Source organism: Leptonychotes weddellii, chromosome 1, assembly GCF_054177405.1.
Source record: "Leptonychotes weddellii isolate Sample4059 chromosome 1, ASM5417740v2, whole genome shotgun sequence".
In the NCBI taxonomy this organism is placed as follows: Eukaryota; Metazoa; Chordata; class Mammalia; order Carnivora; family Phocidae; genus Leptonychotes; species Leptonychotes weddellii.
This window is the reverse complement of record NC_138369.1, coordinates 4,140,623-4,155,005: the sequence shown is the minus strand read 5'-3', so window position 1 is coordinate 4,155,005 and position 14,383 is coordinate 4,140,623. Positions and strand designations below refer to the sequence as shown.

At 48.2% G+C, this 14,383-nt stretch overlaps 1 protein-coding gene across 1 annotated transcript in view; it reads left to right on the top strand.

The window, feature by feature from the left end:
- The window catches only part of C3 (complement C3), a 33,710-nt gene that overhangs the window by 8,473 nt on the left and 10,854 nt on the right, over positions 1-14,383 (top strand). Inside the window, exons 18-27 of the mRNA XM_081807908.1 lie at positions 2,845-2,953; positions 3,232-3,317; positions 8,059-8,201; positions 8,297-8,509; positions 10,999-11,065; positions 11,163-11,249; positions 12,006-12,209; positions 12,714-12,789; positions 13,086-13,245; positions 14,151-14,249. Of these exons, the coding sequence (XP_081664034.1) occupies positions 2,845-2,953; positions 3,232-3,317; positions 8,059-8,201; positions 8,297-8,509; positions 10,999-11,065; positions 11,163-11,249; positions 12,006-12,209; positions 12,714-12,789; positions 13,086-13,245; positions 14,151-14,249 (1,244 nt within the window). The remainder of the gene's footprint in view (positions 1-2,844; positions 2,954-3,231; positions 3,318-8,058; positions 8,202-8,296; positions 8,510-10,998; positions 11,066-11,162; positions 11,250-12,005; positions 12,210-12,713; positions 12,790-13,085; positions 13,246-14,150; positions 14,250-14,383) is intronic.

Below are 14,383 nucleotides of genomic sequence, written 5' to 3'. Positions count from 1 at the left end.
CCTGTCTGAGGGAGGAGGGTCTATCTGAGAGGGGGAAGGGCCTGTCTGAGGGGGAAGGGGACCTGTCTGAGGGGGAAAGGCCTGTCTGAGGGGAAGGGGGCCTGTCTGAGGGAGGGGGGGCCTGTCTGAGGGGAAAGGGGGCCTGTCTGAGGGAGGAGGGCCTGTCTGAGAGGGAGGAGGGCCTGTCTGAGAGGGGATGATGCCTCTGTCTGAGATGGGTTTTCAGCTTGTCTTTACCAAAGAAAACTAATTTATGGTGCTTTCCAAAGAGGTGCCTAACTCAATGCCTAACAACCTCTGTCACTTCATTTTCATTCATTCGTTCATTCATTCAGTTCTGGATAAGAGAAAACGTGTACCCACTTGAAACTTTACACCTCAGGCCAAATAAATCTTAAGCAAAGCCAAGAGAAATTTCTCTTATAATAACAGCATTTAAAGCACAATCAGAGCAGTCTCCATCACAAAGTGGCGCTGAGAGGACAGACATTGCCTAACTGCCATTTGCTGAGAGGCTTTGAGCCCAGTGAGGCCTGATCCCTCCTTTTTAAAAATGCTTTTTAATGTGTCTTGATCAGGGAAAGATCTTTCTGCTAGGATGGGCGTTGTTGAAACTGAAGCCAGGGACAGCCCACGGTGAACAGCGCGGGACCTTTTGTGAGGGTCACCTTGGCAAATTCCCAGCTCATCCCACCCTTTCCAGATTGCTCTTTTTAACCATTTTTTGCAGAGCCTTTGCTGCTCTGGTGATCGTTCTAATTGGCCCTTTGAGCACTTCTTTTGCACATCCCACTGTTTCATGGGGGACCAGAAATTGTGTCCTTCAAATTGGCCTCCAAGAACAAAGGCCCATGCGAGCGGCTCTTGAAATCGAGGGAAATTACCTTATTAACTACAGGATGAAAAGTCACGAAAGATAATACCTTTGCTTAAAAACTGAGGAAAAAGGGGAAATTTCACAGCAGCAGGCTGCCTGATCAAAGCAAAAATAATCCTCTTTTTTTTTTTTCTTTAAAGAGTCTCCAACAAAAGAAGTGGAAATGGGCATAAAAACCTTTTTTTCCCCTCTGAACTGTGTGAGGACCCACCACTCCCAACTAGCTCAGTGTGGATTTCCTAGAAGCAGAGATATTCTCCCAGAAAACCCAGCACAGTCACCAGAATTAGGACATTAATGTTGACTCGTTGTCACCACCAAACCCTCCAGCCCCATTCAAGTTGCGCCAGTGGTTTCGTTTTGGTTTGGTCTGGTTTGGTTTGGTTTGGTCTGGTTTGGTTTGGGTTTAGGTCCTTTATAGGAAAAGGATCCGGTCCAGAATTGGACGTCGTATTTGCTGGTGGGGTCTTCTTAGTGTCCTTGGATCTGCCCAACCCCTGCAGAGCATCCATCTTGCAGCGACACTCATGTCCAGCTCTTTGGGGGGCTGTCCCGCTGTTTGGGTTGGCTCGGTGTTTCCTCATAATCACATTCAGCTTTTGCATTTTGGGCAGCACTGTCACAAAAGAGACATTGTGGCCTTCTTAGTGCATCCTATCAGGGGCCTTATGACCTTGAATCATCCCACTGTTGGTGATGTGACCCTTGATCGCTTCGTTAGGCGGTGTGTCTTCTGGGTTGCTTCATTGTAAAGTTCCTCTTTGTTCCCTTATAGTTGCTTTTGGGAAACTTCTTTTTGCTATCAGATCACAGCAAAATTCAAGCCAAGGGAAATTTTCCCCCAGATCAATTTTTACTTAGCCTATATGACAGCAGGTAGGGGACTCCTTATATGGTAACACATATTTTTTTGTGCACACTTATAGTTTTATTGTTTTTGTTGTTGTTGTTCTTTATTGTTTTGGCTCTTAAGAGACAGTCACCTCTTAAAGGCAGACATGCCAAAGTGGACAGATATTTCTAAATTCTTTTAGCTGGAAGGCTAGCACTCCCTTCACCACCACCCCTAAAAAAGACCAAAGATTTCCAACGCACATGAACAAAGGATTTGCCCTTCAACCTGTGCAAAATATACTAACCTAGGCTTGCTGCATACTACTCCAGCGAACTACAGACTTCCTTTCTCAAAGAGGAAAATTAGACAAAAATATCTGATCTACCAGCATAGGGCTTACACACGCTTGGGTGTTTTCATCCCCTAGCATTGTGTACTTTTTTTTAGCCAGTTGGGGGTGAGACAGAGAGTTGCTTACATGTTCATACCCGAAAGGCACTTTGATGGGTTATTTCAGAATGTGAGTGGATTTAGGCATCAGTGGACTTCACCTACTTTGTTATTTGGCAGACCCAGAGCCAAGTTACAATCTGCCCATCATGTTTTGAAGAAAGCCCAGACAGGGTTGAGTGAGCCCTATTCTGGCCCCGCTTCATCTACTTGCTGATGGTGTCAGCCAGGCTTGAAAAGGCCACCCCCTCTCCAGGGGTCACCATCAGGTCTGGGGAATCTGTCGAGCCCCCTGTTTGCTTCAGGACCATCACCATCAGATGCGGCAGGCAAGGAGCCTAGGAACCCTCAGGCTTAGAGAGAGGCTCGAGCGAATGCTTTCAATTCTATGAAAATTGGGGGAGGGGTAAATAATTTAACCAGCCTGGATTGTTTTTGCCTTTATACCAACACAGTTGTAAAATACAATTTTTAATAGTGTGTTTATGAAGGAAGGAGTCACAAAGGCAAACATGCCTGCCCCCCACCCCCCGCCCCACCCCACAAAGTCATCGCATGGCCATGGGTGTGTTTCGCTGCTAGGAACCCCTCCAGAGATACAGAGATAAATATCTCCAGGGACAGTGGGGAAATAGGTCTGTCCCAAATCCAGATTGCTCCCCTCCCCACCCCTACCTCCCAGGTGACTTGGACGAGGAGATAGTGCCAGAAGAGGACATCGTTTCCCGAAGCCAGTTCCCTGAGAGCTGGCTGTGGACCATAGAGAATCTCAATGAACCCGAGAAAAATGGGTAAGACTAAGATAAACCCCCACTTCAACCCACCTCCCAGACCAGCTCCTATAGCACCCCAGACTGGACCACTTAATTTGCATGCACCCCAACCCCCCTCTTTTCTTGAGTCACTGTGCAACCCCACAACCCAGCCTAGAAAAATTGGGACTCAGGCTACTCACAGTTTTGCCCAGCCGCCACCCCCCTCCAACCCTTCCCTTGGGGCCCCTCCACCCTGGTGCTCCCCCACAACCCGGACACAGGTCTTCTAATGCTCCCACATCTCCCCCATCCAGAATCTCCACGAAGACCATGAATGTGTTTTTGAAAGATTCCATCACCACATGGGAGATTCTGGCTGTGAGCTTGTCGAAGAACAAAGGTGAGAGAAGGCAGTGGCCCCACCCTCGGGAGGCAGGGACCCCAGGGCCACTGGCATTTTCTCACCCCATCCAGAGAGATCCCTGTTTCTTGGTGGCTGGAGGGGTGTCAGATCCTACTCTGTGGGTGACATGGTCAGTGCTTTTTGTAGACAGATTTTATTTTGAGAGCAGTTTTAGGCTCACAGCAAAATTGAGGGGAAGGTACAAAGATTCCCCACACACCCTCATTCCACCTCCCCACATGCACAGTCTGCCCGGCTACCAGCACCCCACATCCAGCACGGGCCCGGCATCACAACCCCAAGTTCATAGTTGACGTTAGGGTTCACTCTTGGTGTTGTACAATCTATAGGTTTCGAACAAAGGTATAAGGACGTATATCCACCATTGCAGTATCATACAAGATAATTTGCAACCACAAACACCCTTAAAAGGTGATGTCGATAGGCTGGTGGGTAGAGCAATTAAGAAAACATAGAAGAGGAAGCAGAATGAAATGCATGATTGGAACATCGGTGGTCAGGTTATGAAACCTGGCTGTCCCGGGCCCTCTACTGCGGAGAGCCGGCCGTGAGAGCCTGGGGAGTCCTGCCCGACATGGGTGGTCTCGAGCAGGGCAGGGAGCAGGATGAGAAGAGGGACGCACGAACTTTAAGCGCCAATTTTAAGTGGCGCCAAAAAACTCTGGCGCCCAGATAAGTAATATTTTCATGCAATCATTTTATTTTATTTTATTTTATTATGTTGTGTTAATCACAGTACATTACATCATTAGTTTTTCATGCAATCATTTTTTAAAAATCAACGTGAGTGCAAAAAAAAAAAAATCCATGATGAACAAAACATCTACATTTTAAATAGAAGCCAGGGCCACGCCAAGCCATACTGGAATTTGAGGCAAGAGGGAGAGAGAGCAGGGGGAGGGGCAGAGGGAGAAGCAGACCCCCTGCTGAGCCGGACGGGGGGGGGGGGGGGGGAACTCGATCCCAGTACCCTGGGATCATGACCTGAGCCGAAGGCAGACACTCAACCAACTAAGCCACCCAGGCGTCCTTTTTTAAAAATTTTTTTTTAATTTTTTTAAAGATTTTGAGGTGTCCTTTAAATAGAAAAGTTCTTGCAGCTTGAAAAAAGAAAGTTGAAAGCAACAGATTATTTATTTTTTAAAGATTTTATTTATTTATTTGAGACAGAGAGGGCGGTAATAGAGAGAGCACCAGCAAGTAGGAGAGGGAGAAGCAGGTTCCCCGCTGAACAGGGAGCCCGATGCGGGACTCGGTCCCAGGACCCTGAGATCATGACCTGAGCTGAAGGCAGACCCTTAACCAACTGAGCCCCCCAGGTGCCCCAAAAGCCACAGTTTAGATCCTTGTCCTGAAACCATGTTCCCTGAACCACTAGCAATCTGGCAAAGGTGCTTACCTGGGAGTTTGTTAGAAATTCAGAATCTTGGACCCCCCTCCTGACCTGCTGACTCAGAACCTGCATTTTAATGCGGTCCCTAGGGGGTCTGTATGCATACAGAGCCACTCGTGTGGCTCCGAGCTGGATGGTTCTCTGTGGTAGGGCCCTGCCCTGTGCAGTGTAGGATGTTGAGCAGTATTCATGGCCTCTACCTGCTAGATCCCAGTAGCACACCTCGCGCAGTTGTGACATGTCCCCAAAATATCCCCAGAAGTTGCCCAATGTCCCCTGGGTGGGATGGGGGGCAGAATCCTACAGGACCCTGTGGTTTTGGGATTCCACTCTCCATGCCCTTGTGATACCTTCTCGACATCATTGTCTCACCAGGCATGATTTTAACTCTCAACACATTATCTCAGTCAACGCTCACAACCACCCTATGAGCTTGGTACTATTATTCTCCTACAAATGAGGATACTGAAGCCAGGGAAGGAAGGTGACTTGCCCAAGATCACTGGGGAATGAACCTTCCAGGAACCCCATCTTAGAGCTTCAGAATAAATATTTTAGCATTGTAACCCACGAAACTTGGAAATTTCAGACTCCTGAGCTACTATGAATTCAAAAGTCAGGGTTACAAGCAGAGAGCTTCCCAAGCTTAAATGCCTGGGTTCAAATCCCAGGTCCTCCCTTGGGGAGCTTTGTGGCCTGAGTCAAGTTACTCAACCTCTCTGTGCTCATCCATAAAATGGGCACAATAGAAATAGTACCTACTCACAGTGTTGTTGGGAGGATTTTATGAACTAACACACAGGAAGCCCTTACAATGGTGCCTGGCATGTTATAACTGTCCGATGTGTGTGAGTTATTATTGGAGCCAATCATATTTTAGAGACCAAAGGGTAAATGCCTTTCAGAGATGCATGGACACTTCCTCAAATCCCACAAGTCAGTCTTTTTTTTTTTTTTAATTAATAGATTTTTTTTAAAAACAGTTTTAAGTTTATAGAAACAATTGGGCAAAAAAGCACAGAGAGTTGCCACACACCCCTCCAGTCCCCTCAGTTCCCATTCTTAACCCCTATTTGCATTAGGGTGGTACATTTGCTACAATTGATGGGCCCAAATGAATACATTATTTTTTGTTTGTTTAAGATTTATTAGAGAGAGAGAGAGTGGGAGGAGGGGCAGAGGGAGAGAGAGAATCCTGATGCAGACTCCCCGCTGAACGGGAAGCCCGATGTGGGGGCTCAATCTCATGACCCTGAGATCATGACCTGAGCAGAAACCAAGAGTCGGACGCTTCACCGACTGAGCCACCTAGGTGCCCCTGGGTACATTATTATTAACTGTAGCCAATAGCTTAGGGCTCCACAACAGTGTTGTACCTTCTAAGGGTTTGGACAAACCTGTAACGACATGTTTCACTGCCTTAAAAGTGACACAGATCGTGTGTCAGAAGTCCTTCCATCTTGTCTGAAGGGAAGAGCTCAGTCTGGGGCAAGCACGCCTTCGTCTCTCCTGCTCTTGTTGAACAACTTCGATCAGCAAGGAGAGGGGAGCAGGTGCAGCTTTCTGCACCAGCTAACCAGTATTGAACAAAACCGTTTTGCTTTCCTTGAGGGAACCTCCTATTTGTGGTGCAAAACCTGGCTTTTCACACACCACAGTAAATTAAATTTGAGTTTAAAAACGTCAAGATAGAGGCATCTGGCTGGCTCAGTTGGTGGAGGGTGCCACTCTTGATCTCGGGGTTGTGAGTTTGAGCCCCACACTGGGTGTAGAGATGACTAAAAAATAAACTTTTTTTTTTAATGTAAAAACAAATAGTAGATAAGAAATGGTAAATAGCTCCGTGACTAGAGCAGACACCCCAAGGGCGATGAATAAATGACCATAGGTTAAGAAATAAGGATTTCGTTCCAGCCCCTGGTAATTTTTTTCACCACTGAAGAATAAGAAAAAAAAAATCTTAATAGATTTCTTAGTGTAACATTATTTTTATTTGTTTTATTTTTTTAGCGTAACATTATTTTCAATACAATGTTTTTGCAAATTTCCTTGCATCAACCCTTTGCTTGAATTTAATGCAGTAATCGTATCGCAAATAACCATCGTTTCTGGCATCATTTTCACTCCCTGTAGATAGGCCCTGTCCATCGGAAATACAATGCAAGCTTTGTGTCATTTCGAATTTTCTGGTAGCCCCATAAAAAAGGAATAGTGAGGGGCGCCTGGCTGGCTCAGTTCATAGAGCGTGTGACTCTTGATCTCAGGGTCGTGAGTTCAAGCCCCACGCTGGGCATGGAGCCTACTTGAAAAAGAAAAGAAAAGAAAAGGAGTAGATGAAATCAATTTTATTATATATTTTCCTTAACCAAATATATTCAAAATACTATTCTTTCAACAGTTTTTATTCTTTCAACATTTTGTAAACATCCACAAACCACTGTCACACTACAAGGATAAATATGTTAATACTTAAGAATAACCTATTAACATCTCAAAATTATGAATAATATATTTTACTTCTGTTTGTACTAAGCCTTTGAAATCTAGCATGTATTTTATACCCGCAGAGCATCCCAATTAGGGTGCTAGCCGTTTTTTTTTTTTAAGATTTTATTTCTACTCTTAAGTCACCTCTTCACCCAACGTGGGGCTCAAACTCACAACCCCGAGATCAAGAGTCACATGCTTCCCTGACTGAGCCAGCCAGGTGCCCCTAGCCTTTCATTGGAAATACTTGGATCTGTATTTTAGGATTTGCAAAATGTACAGCTGAAAAGGTAGATTGGCCTATCCAAGTTATTCCAAACATACGTTAAAACGTTTTCCAATCACTGAATCAGGCATCATTTTCTAAATTGAGGTATGATTCACATACCATAAAAGTCACCCTTTGAAAGTGTACAATTCAAGGGGTTATAGTATATTCACGATGCACATCAGTTTTTAAGTTTAAATCTGAGTGAAGTGAAATGAAATAAAAGTAGGAATCCGGTTCCCACTGGAGCTAGCCACATTCCAAGTGCCCAGTGACTACATGGAGCTCCGGCTACCATTTTGGAGAGCACAGATATGGACCCCTCAGTTATGCTTGAGTTCCTCCCACCTGCACACATACCTATGAATAAAACCACGAAAGAAAATGGAAATCGTCCCATCACAGCAATGTCCAGCTGCCAGGCCACTACCATGGGCAAATGTATCAGCGAAGCTGTTTAGTCTGGGGGCCTCTACAAACACAGGCTGAGCTTGGCACAGCTCCTGCAGGCAGGGGTAAGCACTGAGACACTGTCCGCCTCCTTCCCTTGACACTCCTCTCCCGGGCAGGGATCTGCGTGGCTGACCCCTATGAGGTCACAGTGATGCAAGACTTCTTCATTGACCTGCGGCTACCCTACTCTGTCGTGCGCAATGAGCAGGTGGAGATCCGAGCCGTGCTCTACAATTACCAGGAAGTGGGGGAGCTCAAGGTGGGTCCCTGGGGCGGCAGAGGCATGATGGAGAGCTTGGTGGGGGTGGGGGATCCGTGGCACATACCCCTGACTGATTCTCTCTCCCCTGACAGGTCAAGGTGGAACTGCTCTACAACCCAGCCTTCTGCAGCATGGCCACCTCCAAGAAGCGCTACCAGCAGACTGTAGAAATCCCAGCCAAGTCCTCAGTGGCCGTGCCTTATGTCATTGTGCCTTTGAAGGTCGGCCTACATGAGGTGGAGGTCAAGGCCGCTGTTTACAGGCATTTCATCAGCGATGGTGTCAAGAAGACCCTGAAGGTCGTGGTGAGTCCTTGGGGCACCTGCTGCCCCTTGTCCTTCAGGAGAGTCTCCTGTCTCCTCCTGCTGTCAATCCAGGTTGGAGACCCAAACTCTGAGACACTAAGAGCGTCCAGTGTCCAGCTTAGGAAATTTAGGAGTCCTACAAGTTTGGAAGCAGGGCCGGGATTAGGGTAAGTGAGTGAGGACTTTTAGGGGGCACCAAAAAACCCAGTCATAAAAACCAGTGATACGTTTTTAAATGAAAATGTATTTTAATATCAAATATGATATTTTTAACACATTTCAGCATATAGGAGTTTTTTTTTTATTTTAAAAATCTTGAGAAAACATGTTTCACAAAACAAAATTTTTTTAAAGATGTTATTTACTTATTTGACAGCGAGAGAGAGCATAAGTAAGCAGAGAGGGAGGCAGAGGGAGAAGGAGAAGGAGGCTACCCGCTGAGCAGAGAGCCTGACACGGGGCTCGATCCCAGGACTCTGGGATCTGACCTGAGCTGAAGGCAGACGTTTAGCCGACTGAGCCACCCAGGCGCCCCACACAAAACAAATTTTAGAAAGCAGTAACATACAATGTGAGAACATAAGAACTTCTAGTTTTAAGTATGATTTTCACCCTTAGGATATATGTTAACAGTTACATTTCTACTCTTTCCTACAGTGACGAACATTCGCAAATATAATAGGAGATCAAGTCATTAATAAAAATAAGAGCCTCCTATCATCTCTTATTAATATTTTCAAGCAATATGTGAGATCATAAATAAGAGCGACAGTATTTTAATACAATGTTGTAAGGATTCAAAATTAATACCAAAAAAAATCTGTGATGAACAAAAGATCAAAGTTTTAAACAGAGAGGATCTGACAGTATCAACTCAAGCCATATTTAGCTTCCCTGAAGCTACAGGGAAAATATGGCCCCCATATATGTGTCTTTTTTTAATGGTTAAAACTGATTAATGGTTAATTTTCCCAAAAAAATGTTAAAGTCGTTGAAAAAATATTGAAACACTGAAAAGCAAATGCTTTAAAACTGACAGTGCTATTTTATAGTGAAATGTCTTATTTATACCCAAACCAATATAATTTTTCTTTCCTGACTTTAATGGAACCAAACTCCTATTCTTTTTTTTAAAAGATTTTATTTTTAAGTGATCTCTACACCCAACATGGGACTTGAACTTACAACCCTGAGATCAAGAGTCACACGCCCTACCTTCCGACCAGGCCAGCCAGGTGCACCCAAACTCATTTTTTTTTCCAACTACTTTAATGTTCTGGAATATAATTAACCATTAAAATATACATAAAAATACATATCTAGGAGCACTTTTTTTAAGTTCTTTTTTTTTTTTTTTTTTTTTTAGTAAGCTGGAACTCACAACCCCTAGCTCAGGAGTCACATGCTCTCCCCACTGCGCCAGCCAGGGGCCCCTAGGGGCACATTTCTTATTATCCCTTTTGCCTGGGGCCCCAGCATGGCTCAGTGTGGCACTGATGGGATGAAAACCTAGGAGGGTGGTTAGAGCCTGCATGGTCCCATGCCCGAGAGCCAGTGTGCCCACAACTTCCCAATTCTGCACTCTCTGATGCTGGTAGCTTGAAGTCTGCCATGGAGGAGATATTCACAGCACGTAAATTAGCAGCGCTACAATGGAGGATCTTTTCTTCCTGGAGAGCTGGGTGTCAGATATTTACCAGCATGCCATTGGAGGAGACTCGGTCTCCAAAGGAAAATTTGGGCATTATTATCAGCCTACCAGCCTATCAGCCTAGGCATAAACAGCTGCAGTCCACCATGGAGGTCTTTCTGTAGACACAGGAGAGCATCAGTTGGGACTCTGATACTAAGACAGCCCCTATTTTAACTGAGTACTTACTGTGTGCCAGGCATTGTGTTGAGTACTTTATGCACATTCTTTTGTTCTAGAGATGTTTGAAAAGCACTGAATTAAAAACACAGACTTTCTTGGGTCATTTAGCCTGACTGCCTCCCCACCCCACCCCCCAAAAAAAACAGACTGCACTGTTAAACCCCGGCTCTCTTCTACCAGCTGTGTGACGTTGGGCAAGTGACTTCACCTCTCTGTGTATCCCACCTTTGAGATGGGAGTTATAATAGTGGTACTCCCCCGACCGGGTTTGTTGCAAAGGTAAAAGGTTAACCCCAGAGAGCAAAGAAAGCACCTTAGCACGGAGGAAGCTTTCACAAGGGTTTGTTATTTTGCTAGCAATGTATAATTTTGTTATTAATTCCCAGGACAACCATATGAAGTAGATGTTTGTATTGCTTCCTCTTTTGAAGGGAGGAAGCTGAGGCACAGAGAAGTTAAGTAACTGACTCCTGGTCACACAGCTGGGATAGGTGATGCCATTGTGCCTATGCTACGTAATCCCCAGAAGGACAGTGTCTTTGCTGACCAGTTGTGTGTGTCTGTTCCTTTATTCACCCGACCTCCCCTCCCCGCCCCCCATCCCAACACGGTTCAGCCCGAGGGAGTCAGAGTCAACAAGACTGTGGCCATTCACACACTGAATCCAGAACAGAAGGGCCAAGGTGAGTCAGCCACAGCAGAGGGGCTGAGGTCTGGGTGGCGATGCAGGACCTGGTGGGAGAGGGCTGTTGCCATCCTTCTCTCCCGTTCCGCCGACAGGGGGAGAGCAGCAAGTGAAGGTCCGTGCGGCAGACCTGAGCGACCAAGTCCCAGACACAGATTCTGAGACCAGGATCCTCCTGCAAGGTGACCACCACTGGCTCTGACCCAGGAAGGCACAACCCTGGAGAAGGGGGACCCAGCTCCCCCTAATTCCGAGGATATTCACTACTGTGCCTCCCCTCTCCACTTGCATTGGGACAGCTGGCCACCTCCTTGATCTGTTTTATAGAAGGCTCCAGGCAGTATTTAGTTCAGCAAATAGCTTTTGCAGATAAAGAAGTTTAAATGAGAAACAGTATAGTTCAAGAGCAGGAGATTTTGGAACTTAAATGCCTGGGATGGAGGACTGGAGCAAGAAGAAGGGAAAAGAAGTTGCTGGAAAGGCACCTCGCAAGCAGTAAGGTTTTGGGGGAGAGACCCTTGGTTTCCTCATCTGTGATGGGAGCGAATAACAGTTCCTATACCAAAGGGTTGTTGAGAGGATTAAATGAGATACTAGATGAGGTTCTCTAGAACAGCGCTTGGCAAACAGCATTAAGCACGATCTAAGTATTCATGACGACTGTTACCGGAAGTAATTTGCCACTGGTGTAACGAGAGGACTCAGGGACCAGAGTTCTCCCATGAAGCACAAGCCCCCCTTCCCTACAAGTGTAGACCCCCCTGCCCTTGCCTCGTCCACTCAGCGTGCTGCTCCCTTCGATCACATCCTCCTCAGCCCCCAACTGCCCCGGGCCTCTCTGGCACTGGCTGGTTGGAGCCTGGGATCGCTGGTCGCAGCCCCAACCCTCCTCAGCCCACCCCACGGTGCTTGAGCGCGGTCCTCCCGCCCGGCTGCAGGGACCCCGGTGGCTCAGATGGCAGAGGACGCCATCGACGGGGAACGTCTGAAGCACCTCATCGTGACCCCGTCGGGCTGCGGGGAGCAAAACATGATCGGCATGACGCCCACTGTCATCTCGGTGCATTACCTGGACCAAACCGAGCAGTGGGAGAGGTTCGGCCTGGAGAAGCGGCAGGAGGCCTTGGAGCTCATCAAGAAGGGTGCGCCTGCCTTGGAGACCCGCCCCCCTCCCAGCCCCCTCCCCTTCCCAGCCCCCTCCCCGAGCTGGGTCCTCCCGGAAGCCCTGCCCCCTCTCAGGCCCCGCCCCTCCGCGAAGCCTCTCCCCTCTCTGGATCCCTTCTTTTGAAAGACCTCCCCCCGACCTTTCCCCTCTCTGAGACCCTGGGCCCCTCTGAGCCCTAGGGAGCTCCGTCTCTCACTGAGGCCCCGTTGCCCTGAACCCCCTTGAGAACCTTCCCCTCTCTGAACCCCTCTCCTCTGAGAACTCCGTCCCCCTTTCCTCTCTGATCGCCCCGCCCTCTGAGTCCCTTCCCCTTTTAGAAGGTCCTCCCCCTCCCCGCCAGACTTCCCTACTCCGCCCTGAGCCCCCTCTTTCCTCTCTGAACCCCTGTCCCCCAAGCCCCTCCCCTTGCTGGCATACCCATGCCAGCCACCCCCTCCACTCAGCCTCGGCTCCTCGGGCGACACTTCTCGCTTCCCTGCAGGGTACACCCAGCAGCTAGCCTTCAGACAAGGCAACTCGGCCTTCGCTGCCTTCCCGAAGCGGGAGTCCAGCACCTGGTGAGACATCCTTGCATCCCACAGAGCAGGGCGGCCTGGGGTGGTCCCAGCGGGCCTCGTCCACGCAGCCCTGAGCCCAGCTCTGGGTCCTCGGCCCACAGAGGCGACGCGCCCACTGCGGGCTGCCGAGTGGCCTGCGGTCATCAAGCGCCTCCTGCGGCTAGGCTTGGTCTGCACTTGGGTGGGGAGGCTGGGCCAGCCCGGCCAGGCCCCGCCCCTCTCTGCTCATTGGTTTGCTGGAATGGCAGTCTCTGGATCCCGGAGGCGATTGGCTCACGCTCTGTGCCCGCCCTCAGGCTGACAGCCTACGTGGTCAAGGTCTTCTCTCTGGCCGCCAACCTCATCGCCATCGACGCCCAGGTCCTCTGCGGGGCGGTCAAATGGCTGATCATAGAGAAGCAGAAGCCCGACGGGATCTTCAACGAGGATGGGCCAGTGATTCACCAAGAGATGACTGTAAGAGGCAGGGGTTCAGGGCAGGCTGAGGAAGGGGCGCCCGGAAGTCACAGGATAGACAGGAGAAAAACTACCCCTTTGCCGGGAGCGTTGCTCTTCCAATGCAAAGACCAGAGACCTTCAGAGTCTAGTGCAAAACCAAAGTTCCTCCTTCTTCGCTCTGAAAATAAACCTAGAACCCCTCAGAGCTGTGGTTCTCCAAACGGGATCCCCATGCCAGCAGCATCAGCATCACCTGCAAACCTGTTAGTAATGCATGTCCTCAAGCTGGACTCTAGATGCATGGAATCAGAAACTTTAGGAGCAGGGCCTACACACACACACACACACACACACACACACACCCAATACATGCATAAGTTAGAGAATCACTGCCTTAGTCTGACCTTTCAGGCGTCCAGTCTTAACAGCTGTCCCCATACCCCCATCCACACTCCATCTGTACTTCTAGGAGCCTAATGCTCTCTCCTGGCACAGGGCCTTTGCACAAGCTCTTCCCACTGCCTGGCATGCTAACCCGTCATCCCCCAGCGACATCTTTCCTGATCTCCCCAACTGAGTCACACTCCCACTGTCCATTTTCACTGCCACATCCATGTCTCTTGAACAGCACTCATCAGTCTGTAATGATAAAATCTTTTGATGAACTAGTTGGTTCATGTCTGTCTCCCCTACTATATGGAAAGCTCCATGAGGGTTGGGCTAGTGTCTGGTTCTTCCCCACCATCTTATCCACAGCACCAGCAACATCTGCTGAATGAATGGATACTGAAGAGAGTGCCCGTCCTAAGGAAACGCTGGGGAGAGACTCAGCCCTGCCTTGACCTACTGACCCTACAAGGGGATTGGTCACCAAATGGGAACACACTGGTGACCCTATCCTTGTTTCCTGCTTCCTACTCTAGGGTGGCGTGCGGGATTCTAAGGAGAAGGAGGCATCCCTCACAGCCTTTGTTCTCATTGCACTGAAAGAGGCTGAAGATATTTGTGAAGGACAGGTCAACGTAAGTGTCCGCCATCCTCTTCTTCTTCTTCCCTCCCCTACCCAGGGCACATCCACCTTGGAGGGTGGGGTGTTGCATTTGGGTGATTCTCAGTCCTCCCCAGTGCAATAACAGCCACCACAGTGGCCATAATA